General features: G+C 40.6%; 1 protein-coding gene and 1 pseudogene across 2 annotated transcripts in view; one reads left to right on the top strand and one right to left on the bottom strand.

Moving 5' to 3' along the window:
• The window catches only part of TSBP1 (testis expressed basic protein 1), an 83357-nt gene that overhangs the window by 33151 nt on the left and 37687 nt on the right, over positions 1-12519 (top strand). The window contains 4 exon segments of the mRNA XM_017859153.1: positions 1054-1074; positions 9478-9505; positions 9963-9983; positions 10602-10622. Of these exon segments, the coding sequence (XP_017714642.1) occupies positions 1054-1074; positions 9478-9505; positions 9963-9983; positions 10602-10622 (91 nt within the window).
• LOC108519874 (heterogeneous nuclear ribonucleoprotein A1-like) lies at positions 6424-7669 on the bottom strand (annotated as a pseudogene). The gene has a single exon (XR_001882750.1). The product of XR_001882750.1 is annotated as a heterogeneous nuclear ribonucleoprotein A1-like (transcript).

Raw genomic sequence — 12519 nt, 5'->3', positions numbered from 1 at the left:
AGGATCACTTGAGACCAGGAGTTCAAGACCAGCCTGAGCAACAACAGAGCAGGACCCCATCTCTACAAAAAAATTCTTTTAATTAGCCAGGCATAGTGGCATGTAGTTGTAGTCCTAGCTACTCAGGAGGCTGAGGTGGGAAGATCACTTGAGCCCAGGAGGTGGATTCTCATTAAAAACTGAAGGTTTTGGCCAGGCATGGGCTCACACCTGTAATCCCTGCACTTTGGAAGGCTAAGGCAGGAGGATCACTTGAGACCAGGAGTTCAAGACCAGCCTGAGCAACAACAGAGCAGGACCCCATCTCTACAAAAAAATTCTTTTTAATTAGCCAGGCATAGTGGCATGTAGTTGTAGTCCTAGCTACTCAGGAGGCTGAGGTGGGAAGATCACTTGAGCCCAGGAGGTGGAGACTGTAGTGAGCTATAATTGCACCATTGCACTCCAGCCTGGGTGACAGAGTGAGACCTTGTCTCAAAAAAAAAAAAAAAAAAAAAAAAAAAAAAACAGAAGGTTTTGTTGACTCTTTGCTCATAGACTCTAAAGCTAATCAAAGCAGCAGTCACTGCTCTATCACTCTCCAATAAGCTGGAAGCTGTGCGAAGAGGAAACTGGATTCTTACCTCCTATTCTAATGTCTACCTCTGGAACATATTAGTTGATCAGAAATAAAGATTTTAGTGAAAGAACAGTCCCTTGGGAAAGAAATATTTTCTACTCCTACTGACAGGAAGTGTTTCACCTTTCCCTACTATCAGTAATGTTAATACCTAATAACAAAGTTTCACCTTTCCCTAGTATTTCTTAGGTTGACAAGAATCCTATAAAAACTTTCACCTTGGGCTGAAATACTGCAGTAAATGCTAAATATTCTTTTTCCTTTTTTCTATAGTTAACATAGTTGGATTAATTCTCCCTAATGATCTCATAACTGATATCACTTCTTCTCCCCTGCTCTACCTCTCAAAGCCTCGGTTCTAGGATAAAATTAGTGAAAAATATACCCCCCAGTCAAACCACCATACTAATATGCCAATTTGAACTTCTTTTTAGTGCAGACTCCAGGACCTATTGGTAAGCTGCCTGTATATATCAACTTATCTCTATTGGTTTCTTACTATGTCTGAAGGAGACTGGCTCCAACCGTTTAAGTATCTGGGTTAAAGAAGCTAAAAATCATATGTCTTAGACTTTCATTTCCCCATATCCTAACTGTTAGGTTTTGGAGGGAAGGCAAGGGTTAAAGAAAGACACAGAGAGAGTGGTGGCTCTACAGCAAATGCAGGCTTTATGTCCAGCAGAAGACCTACAGAAGCGGGGAACTAGCCTAATGCCAGTGTCCACCACTGCTTACAGGCTGGGGATACTTATAGGTATGGGTGGGAGGGGTCTGGGTAGTATGGCTCACTGCCCGGCAGGATATTGATAAGATGTTCCCATGATAAGGGGGTTCTGGCCCTTGTTCCTGCAGAATGTGCACTTGTTCCTGCACTTTCTCCCAGCAGAATATGATAGGGAGGTTTCTTTAGTTAGCCCTTTGTCCACCTTGTAGTCAGGTGGTTAGGCAGAACGTTTCTTACAGCCTGAACCCTCGTGGAATGTTTCACTTTGACCAAGGTCTTCAAAATAGCTGGAGGCTTACAAAATGGTGCAGTTTGGATTAACACTAACATCTCTCTGGGCAACCAATTATATTTTAGAAAATGGAAATTCCATCACCTTAAAATTCATAACAGACAGGCATTGTTCTAATAATGATTATAGTGGCTTGTCAATAATCATTAGAATAGCTTCCTAAGGCAAAGGTGTAATCGAATCTGGAAAAGAATATAAGAAATGAACAAGAATATAAAAGAAAGGTAGCTGAGAGTGAAACAGAGTGATGTGAGGAAAAAAGACTGGGGGAATATGGGGAAAGGAATACAATTAAGGATCTCACCTCCAACACCTATAATGAAAAGCAAGAATGAAGTGGTTATGTAACTAAAACAGGGTTAATAATCTCCTAGAAGAAGATCTGGTTCTTATGGAGAGGCTACAGTACAGCAGTAGTGCAATGAAAAATATTTAATCCTGAATAATGAGATTTAGTAATTCCTGAGAAAATCATTTTCACTGCTTGCCTTGGGAAAACAGCACTAATAGAGGTGTTTTTGGGCCAGGCGCAGTGGCTCACACCTGTAATCCCAGCACTTCGGGAGGCCAAGGTGGGCGGATCACCTGAGGTCAGGAGTTCAAAACCAGCCTGGCCAACATGGCAAAACCCCATCTCTACTAAAAATACAAAAAATAGCCAGGCATGGTGGTGGGCACCTGTAATCCTGCTACTCAGGAGGCTGAGGCACGAGAATCACTTGAACACAGAAGGCGGAGGTTGTAGTGAGCCAAGATCACCCCACTGCACTCTAGCCTGAGCGGCAGAGTGACACTCTGTCTCAAAAAATATGTGTGTGTGTGTGTGTGTGTGTGTGTGTGTGTGTGTGTGTTTAATTTGTTTGTTTCTATTTTTAGTACAATATCCTGGACCCAATGGTAAGTACCTTATCTATCCTCTCCCTCCAGCTTCCTTGATCTTCTCCAGTGTCTAGAGGGCCTGGTCCCTGTCTGAAATGTCCTAGATGTGTCTTACTGCCATAAGAGCAGTTGTTTTACGCATGTTTTTATGCTTCCTGGTTTCAACCTACTGAGAATTCTCCAGGACTATTTTTTTTTTTAAAGAAAAAGAGTAAGAAAATTTCCCCAGAAATAGTCATAATGTCTTCTATAACAATACAGAAGAATTTTCTAAAGTAGCAGAGAGAGAATAATAAGGGCAGCTTTCCAGTTCTAAAGTGCTTTGTGGTTTCTAAAGGGCCTACTCAAAGATAATGGAGACAATGAGGAGGAAATGAGAAAAGAAAATCAAATTTTAAGAATAAATATAAAGGGAGAAAAGACAATAAAATTTTACAGGAAATACTATTTTGGGTCTAGTCTAACCTGAGTTCTCCGGTCTTCTCTCCAAAGGACTTTCTCTTTCCTCATGTCCTATCCTGCTCTCTTATCTCCAAACACCTTTCATCCCCACCACACGTGCGCGCATGCGCAAACACACACACACACGACAGAGAGGAAAAGACAGAGCACCTCGTGGAACACGATATGACAGTAATTGGGCTGTAATTACAGGAACTGGCAGAAGCATCACATATGGAAGAGAATAAAGTGAAAGTCCATATTGTGACGAACTAGGGAGAAACCAGTGTTAAAATATACGGCATCAAACCAACCCCAGGACATGGGAAATTCTGAGTCTAGAAATTAAGGGGTAGCATTAGAAAGTTTAAGTCAAGCAGGAAGGATTATCAGAAGGCAAGTCACATATATTCAAACAAACATTCCTTCATCTAGCTGATCTCCTACCATGTATCAGATACTAAGCTGAGCATCATGAATAAGGAAGAGAGATGTGGTTGGTCTCTGGTGCCATGGAATTTACACTCCTATAAGATCACTTGGGAAAACAAACCCAAAATGTGTAGAGAGCAGGCAGCATCCCACACAATCATACTATGACCATTAAAACTGGATATTTACTGCCCTAAATTCTGGTTCTAACTATCCTTTTTGTGCATGAATAAGAGCCATTTGTTATTGACTATTCCCCTGAATCAAGACTGATTTTCTTAGTACTCACAGATATTGCCAAGACTTATAGCCTTGGAAGTTCTCATAATTATTACCCGGAGGATAAACATAAGCCAGCCCACCTCAGAGGATCTCACTGGGGCTAAAGGAAGGGTCACATGTGGTCCAAAGTTCCCTAATGGCCACCATGTGCCAGAGAATCTACACGGATACATGAATTCCCTTTCCCTTTTCTCCCCTGCTTGACTCCCTCTCCCCTACGTGTAAACACTTTAAAAATATGATAGTGTATAAATGAAAATTATATTGCCATTTTATTCCTTCCTAGCTTTTCCCTAAGTTATAAGTGATTTGGAGAAAGTGCAAAATGAATTGATTAAAATTTAAATGACTTTAACAAAAATTAGTGGTTCCTGACAGCCCTAGTAAAGAGAGTAGGAAGAAGACTTTTCAAGTCAATTGAAAGGTTATTACTGGGTAGAATATTCACTATTTGGGTAATGGGCACGCTAAAAGCCCAGACTTCACCACTTTGTCATATATGCACATAAGAAATCTGTACTTGCACCTCTTAAATATAATTAATTAATTAAAAGGTTAGGTGAAAAAGAATGACTAAAGGAAATGAGGCCGGGGCCGGGCATGGTGGCTCATGCCTGTAATCCCAGCACTTTGGGAACCCAAGGCAGGTGTATCATGAGGTCAGGAGTTTGAGACCTGCCTGACCAATGTGGTGAAACCCCATCTCTCCTAAAATACAAAATTTGGCCTCATGCAGTGGCTCACTCCTGTAATCCTAGCACTTTGGGAGGCCGAGGAGGGTGGATCACTTGAGGTCAGAAGTTCAAGACCAGCCTGGCCAACATGGTGAAACTTCATCTCTACTAAAACACAAAATTGACTGGGCGTGGTGTCTCATGCCTATAATCCCAGCTACTCAGGAGGCTGAGGCAGGAGAATCACTTGAACCCAGGAGCTGGAGGTTGCAGTAGGCCGAGATGGCGTCACTGCACTCCAGCCTGGGCGACAGAGTAAGACTCTGTCTCAAAAAAAAAAAAAAAAAAAAAGCCTGGGGGCAGGGGCTCACGCCTGTAATACCAGCACTTTGGGAGGCCGAGGCGGGCAGATCATGAGGTCAGGAGATCGAGACCATTCTGGCTAACACAGTGAAACCCCGTCTCTACTAAAAAAAAAAAAAAAAAAAAAAAAATAGCCGGTTATGGTGGCGGGTGCCTGTAGTCCCATCTACTCGGGAGGCTGAGGCAGGAGAATGGCGTGAACCTGGGAGGTAGAGCTTGCAGTGAGCCGAGATCACGCCACTGCACTCCAGCCTGGATGACAGAGCGAGACTCCGTCTCAAAAAAAAAAACTACAAAAATTAGCCAGACTTGGCGGCAGGCACCTGTAATCGCTTGAACCCGGAAGGCAGAGGTTGCAGTGAGCCGAGGTCATGCCACTGCACTCCAGCCTGGGTAACAGAGCAAGACTCTGCCTCAAAAAGAAAAAAGAAAGAAAGAAAGAAAATAAACGAAAAAGAAAAGGAGACTGACAAAAGTACATGTAAGTACAAGTTTAAGACATTATGAACCTCTGGAAGTGGTTCAAGCATTTACTGTCGCTGAGCGAAACGAGAAGGAAGAATAAAGCCTCACTTTATCACTTTATAACCAATCTCCTGCCTCAGACCAGCAGAAACAGGTCTGAGGTCTGAGAAAAGCACAAAGTAAGGCACGTAAGACTGGACATGCACTGAGCTGTCAGATTTTAGCGCCCCCCATATCCTCTCTGCAGTTACCCTCTTTAAGCCTATCAAGGGAGAACTGAATTCACTTGGTTTTACAGATGTTGATTTCTCCATTGTGTGTTCCTTCTGTTTCTTACCACCAGCTGAAACTTCAGTAATGACTGCTTAAGTTCCATGCCTGTTATAGGGCCTAGCATACTTTTCCTCTCTGTTCATTTCTGTCTTGGGTGTGTAGAAACTCATATTCCTTCATCTCTTTTGCTTATTCCACTATTTAGCTGCTGCTCCACCCCTAAAAGGAATGAATAAAGGAGAATACCAAACCCACTGATCAACCCAAAATAGAGAGATATACTTCAGAAACTACCCTAAGTTTATAGTGACTTGTCAACAAGGGAAGGGAAGGATATTTGTATGAATAAATGAAAGCTTTCACAGAATGGCAGAAATAGGGAGAAGAAAGGTAAAGGCAGCACAGTTTAAAGAAATTACCAATCCCCCGCAGGATTTCCAGCAGTAACCACTCACTGCAAAAAGGGAAGAGATAAATCATCTCCCTTTCCTGCAGCCTCCTATACTAAGCAGAAGGCAGAATCTCCACAAGGCATGATGGCAGGTATATTCCCCAGCACAGAGCTCTATGCCCCTGCCCTAAGAAGGATGTTTCTTCCGTTGCCATTTCTGATATTTCCTTTCAGGAAAGTAGTACAAAAACTAGCTCTTCTTTCAGCAGCCTGTACACATTGATTTATCTCTTTGTTTTTCAGCTATCAGATCGTCTTGTAAGTTTGACTATTTCCCTTCATGATTGAAACTCAATTGTCTCCAGCAGTGTCTAACATACCTTAAGCCAAAATGCATGCATTCACATTGTGATATGATAAACTTCCAATTTCCTTGGTCCCTTATTTTTCCATTACTCAGAACACAAATATATTATTTTTTTTTTCAGCGTCACGATCAGACTATTGCATTTAGCAATCAACAGCATGGGTACAAAAAAAAATCTACATCAAAACCCTTTGTTGGATTGCTTTACACTTTCCACAGAACAGAAACTAAAATAATCTGTTATACAATTAATCACAAATACAGTCCTCGAGTTTTTTGCCCATACACATGAGTATTTGTCTAAAACATGTCTTCTTTGTACCAGCTAGGCCCTGCCACCACTGTGCTTGGCTGAGTTCACAAATCTGTTGTAACCTGTAGCTTCCCTGTCACTTCTCTGGCTCTCCTCTCCTGCTAAGCTTTGTTTCCTAATTAAAATCTTCTGCCACTGCCATAGCTACTGCTGCTACTGGAACTGCCATAGCCACTTTGGTTTCATGGTTTGGCAAAGTATTGGCCTCCACCACCATAGGGGCCAGAGCTTCTGCCTCCAAAGTTTCCTCCCTTCATGGATCCAGAATTTGAAGACTGATTGTTTTAATTGCCAAAATCATTGTAGCTTCCACTACCTCCAAAATTGCTTCCATCATTACCAAATCCATTATAGCCATCCCCACTGCCACCATATCCACCACCACCATGGCTGCCACCAAATCCACCATGACCACTGAAGTTTCTTCCATGACCAAAGCTGTCATTCCCACCAAAACCACCTCCACGATCACCACCAAAGTTTCCAGAACCACTTCGAACTCTTTGGCTGGATGGAGCACTAGCCATCTCTTGCTTTGATAGGGCTTTTCTAACTTCACGGTTGTGGCCATTCATAATATAGTATTTCTGAATGACAGTCTTATCCATGGAGTCATGGTTGTCAAAGGTTACAAAGGCAAAGCCTCTTTTCTTGCTGCTGCCTTGGTCAGTCATGATTTCAATCACTTCAATTTTTCCAAACTGTTCAAAATCATCTCTTAGTTGATGTTCTTCAGTGTCTTCTTTAATGCCACCAACAAACATCTTTATCACAGTTAAGTGGGCACCTGGTCTTTGAGAATCTTCTTTTGTGACAGTTCTCTTTGGTTCCACAACTCTTCTATTCACCTTGTATGGCCTTGCATTCATGGCTGCATCTACCTCCTCCACAGTGGCATATGTGACAAACCCAAAGCCCCTGGAGCGCTTGGTGCTTGGATCTCTCATGACCACACAGTCTGGGAGCATTCCTCATTGCTCAAAATGGCTCCTCAGGCTCTCATCAGTTGTTTCAAAGCTCAACCCTCCAATGAAGAACTTCCTCAGCTGTTCTGGCTCTTTAGGAGACTCTGACTTAGACAAGATGGCCGGGAGAAGAGAGACTTCCACGATGCTTCTTCCATGGCATCCATGGGCAGAAAGGCATAAATACATTATTAATAAGTTTCTAGAACATTCAGTGACTCATATAAAAAGTAAAGACCAGAGAAAAAAGTTTCTACATGACTCTAAAGAATGTTAATTAGGAACTTGCCATGCAGAAGGAAAAAAATGAGAGAAAAATTATATAGAGCCATTTCTGCTTTCTAGATAAGTCATCTGTACAGGCAATTGGTCAGTTATTTGTTTGTTTCTCTGTGGTGCACTTATCAAAGTCCACTGATGTCTAGTGGAATTTGAGTTGCAACATGGAACTTGAAGTTCTCAGCCTTTTGTTTTTCCATTGTCCAGAATTCAACCAGCTGATAATTAGTGTTTTGGAAATTTCTAGTGCCTTTGATTTAAAAAAAAAAAGAAACTGTTCAAGCAAGTATATCACTAGTAATTTTACCAATAGAAAAAAAAATGAGTAGGAAAAGAAACAAGAAGGGGGTAACAAAAACATCTTTGCTTGTTTTTCAGTCAGATCGCATCCCCACACAATCAGTAAGTCTATGTGTTCATTTAATTATCTCCTTCAGGACTCAGCTGGTCTCTAGTGGAGCCCAAGAGTCTTTATCTGACCATATTGGGATACAAAGGGCTTGAGATACATCTTGGCCCCTTGCTGTCTCATTATCAAAACCTCTCTGGATTACTAATGATGTACTGGAAAGTTTTAAGACTACCAATTTACAATCCCCTGCAGGATTTCAAGCAGTTACCAGTCACTGCAAAAAGGGAAGAGATAAGTCAGAGCAGAGAAAAAAATTTTACAAAATTTCAAAGCCCATCAACAAGAGACTATCTTACCAAACACCATATGTTCTCACTCATAGGTGGGAATTGAATAATGAGATCACTTGGACACAGGAAGGGGAACATCACACACCAGGGCCTATTGTGGGGAGGGGAACGAGGGAGGGATAGCATTAGGAGATATACCTAATGTAAATGACGAGTTAATGGGTGCAGCACACCAACATGGCACATGTATACATATGTAACAAACCTGCACGTTGTGCACATGTACCCTAGAACTTAAAGTATAATTAAAAAAAAAAAAAGAGAGACTATCTTAAAAGGGAAAAAATGGTAGGGGAGAAAGGAGTAGATAAGAAGTTTCTATAACCCTTTTCATTTGACCCTCCTGTTGTATCTGCTCTCTTTTTCCACACTAAATTCCAAAACATCTAAGAAAATTTTCTATCATCTTTTAGAGACTTTAGAGGATTTAAGCCTAAACTTTAAACAACAACTTTAAAAAATTATAGGGCATTTCCTCCATGTTTTGCTTTCACGTGACACATCATTCTCTCACCTTTTAAATAACTCCATGGAAAAAATCAAACTTAATATTTTATTAAAAAATAAAGAGCAGGGGAGAAAGTTTATCAGCAGGTCAAAATAATATATTACAAGGGACTTAACAAATTGAAAGACAATTTGAGCAAAGGGAAAAGAAAAAGGAGATAATGTTCTCTGGTCTATTTACAAGCTGGATTCATTTCACTTGCTATCAGTAAGTCCATGTTTTCAGCACTGTAGCATTCTAGAATCTCTCCTTTCCCTGGTGCTGCTAAGATTTCCGGGTTTGGGGTGCATACTACTTTAACCATTTACCTTCCCATCATCAAAATTCCATGAAGTTTTGATGAGTTTCGAAGTTCACATTCTGCTGATTTCATGTTAAAAAGTAAATGAATACCAAAGGGAAAGTCTTTCCCTGTTGTTATAATGACCTACCAAGAAGAAACTCTCTACATACAAAGGAAAATACATGGGAGAAAAAACAGTTGCTAAGACACCTCTCTGTTTTTCAGCTGGTCTACCTTCCTTCAGCACCCCGCGGTAAGTTCAAGTTCAATTTCTTTTTCTACTGTTTTCTGTTGTTGTTCTTGTTGCTCCCTGCAAGGCTTAGAGACCTGTCTCTACCCTGCTCATTTCTAACTGTGTGTGCAGCTGCCTGACTCAAAGCTTCCAGTTTCCTCTGCCTTCTGCTCATCCAGCTTCTCCCTGAGAAGGAAGTTATATTTACATAGTTTCAAACATATTTACTTTGTATCTCCTCTAGAACTATTTAAGTGCTTTAATTACATTATCTCATTTAATCCTCAGAATAATTCCACTAACCCCTTTGTAAGAGATAAGAAACTCAGCCAAATACTTACTCACGAATACTTAGTCATAGAATCATAATTCGGACCCAGAACGGTGTCCAAGATTCTCCCCTACACAAATATACCTCCCTAGAGGGAACCTTGTTTCTTTCAAAGAAATCTTCACTGATATCTAATTTGGTTTTTAGGTCCACCCGTGGCACCCATAAGTAAGTATAACATCTCTTTTTCTTCTTTGGTTCTCTGTGGTCCCCTTCATTTCACTTCTGTCAAAGTGATTTGAGTTTCCCATTCTTCTCTTGCTTCCTTATTACCCTGCTTGCCCTATAATTTTTTTAAAACACTAATTAAAAGCAGGAGTAAGCTAGCATTCATCAACAATAAACTGAACAATACTATGAAATAACAAGTAGGAGGAATTTTCAGGGGGGTGGAGAGAGAAAGAGAGAAAGAGAGAGGAAATCCAAAATGATGTCTAAATGGAGAGAAACTTTCAGTGTTCTTTAGAACATTACAGTGCAAGGATCCAGTGGTCTTTTCCCAACACTATGTCCAAAGCTATTCAGGTCCAAAATGGAGAGGGCCTTTAAGGAAACTCTACCTTTGATTTCATCATTACATCATCATGCAAACTAGATGTTAAATCTTACATCTAGTTTTGCATTATAAAACTAATCTAAAACCAAATGATCTATAGGGTGGTTTGGAATACCTCCTTCATTACTCACCCAAGTCCTCCCCTCACAGACTCCAGCAAAATATATTAGATCATACTATGTGTTTTCTATTTGAGAAAAATTAAATGGATTTTGTTTGCTTATTTTCAGTAATTTCGCAGAGAACTGCAAGTAAGTACCTTTACTTCCCAGCTGGTCATATGTGGAGACTTATCTTAGATGTTTCTATTTCTAAGTGCCTCATATTTCTCATATTCATTTGCTTCTACATAACCCAAAATCTTCAAGATTAGGACTGCAAGTCAGCCTTTTTGATTCGTAACTGTAGTATTTCCCACTATAAATTCAGCTTCCAAGGTAACACATATGAACAGTGACTCAATATTTAAACCAGATCAAGCACTGACAATGATGATATTTAACATAGAATTCGTGAAACCACCTTTCACACTACATCTTAGTTTTCCAAAATGCAAATCTGGTTCTCATATCTCAGTTACAAATGATTTAAGCAAACCCAACATCGCTCGGATTCCTCAGCCTGAAATTATATCACATTAATATTAAAACCCAAAGTTCCTGTCAAGGTTAAACACGCAGACGCCAAAAGAGCCCAGGCAGGTCAGTAAATGAGCGAGATGAGGTGCGTCTCCTGGGAACTGTGTAAAACTGGGAGGACACATATAGTCTGAAGAGGGTAGCTGTTGCCCTGCTCCAGCCAACCTCTTCATGCAAGAATTCACATCCAGAGTTGTCAAAGCATCTCACTTAATCCAGAGAGTAGGTAAAATTTTCCAAGCTTTAAACATGACAGATATCTGGGTTACTCTAACAGATTGCAAACATACTTACACACTCCCCTCTAGTTCCATCTAAACACATTCTGGATATAGTTTTCATAATAACATTTTACTCACTTAAATAATGTTAGGACAAAGGCATTGGTATTTGAGAGAGGAGAATCGGAGCTATTCACACGGAAGTAGCCAGTGTCTCTCCAAAGTCCTCATTCACACATCTCTCTGAAGTCTGAGCAAAGAGGCTGATCGTCTAAGTATTCTCACTGCACAGATGAAAATACAGAGACAGTGGCTCCGACCCAGGGATGAGGCTGCAAAATCCATATGCCTATGTTTGGGCATAGACCCGAGGTCAGGAGAAGGGATTATTGGTCTCACAGCTAGAAATTACAAGCCAAAATCCAAATAGAATGCATAGTGTCCTTTTCAGAGAAGTCATCAGAGAGTATGGGCAGGAAAAGATGTAAAATCCAAGACCCAATAGATATATAGGGTCTTGGATCCTATATATCATCCTAGTAGAGAGGATGAAAAAAAGCATGCCAAAGTAACTAGGGATTATACCACCTGCTTTTTGGATAGCTAAGTGTTGGCTGGCCAATTCCATTACTGGGTATAGACTCAAAGGAATATAAACCATTCTATCATAAAGACACATGCATGGTTATGTTAAACACAGAACCATTCACAATAGCAAATACATGGAATCAACCTAAATGCCCATCAATGGTAGACTGAATAAAGAAAATGTGATACATATACACCATGGAATACTATGCAGCCAAGAAAAGAATGAGATCATGTCCTTTGCCGGAACATGGATGGAGCTAGAGGCCATTACCCTTGGCAAACTAATGCAGGAACAGAAAACCAGTTACCGCATGTTCTTATTTATAAATGGGAGGTAAATGATGAGAACACATGGACACACAGAGGGGAAAAATAGACACGGGCCTGTCAGAGGGTGGAGGGTGGGAGCGGCAGAGGATCAGGAAAAAATAACTAGATTTAATATCTGGGTAGCAAAATAATCTGTACAACAAACCCCCACGACACAAGTTTACCTAAATAACAAACTTGCACAGGTAGTCGTGAATTTAAAATAAATATTTAAAAAGTGTTACCTGGCAATATCTTTAAATGAAAACTATACAGCCAAGCTTAAGCATAAGAAAGGTGGGTAAGAATGATTTCCAAGGAGCAGAAATTGAATATAGGAACACACTGTAAAAAGAAGCTAAAGTTAAGCTCTTGATGGGAATGGTGAG

Source organism: Rhinopithecus bieti, unplaced genomic scaffold (genome assembly GCF_001698545.2).
Source record: "Rhinopithecus bieti isolate Rb0 unplaced genomic scaffold, ASM169854v2 scaffold_49936, whole genome shotgun sequence".
Classification (NCBI taxonomy): domain Eukaryota; kingdom Metazoa; phylum Chordata; class Mammalia; order Primates; family Cercopithecidae; genus Rhinopithecus; species Rhinopithecus bieti.
Note: the sequence above shows the minus strand (reverse complement) of the source record. Positions and strands in the feature narration are given on the sequence as shown.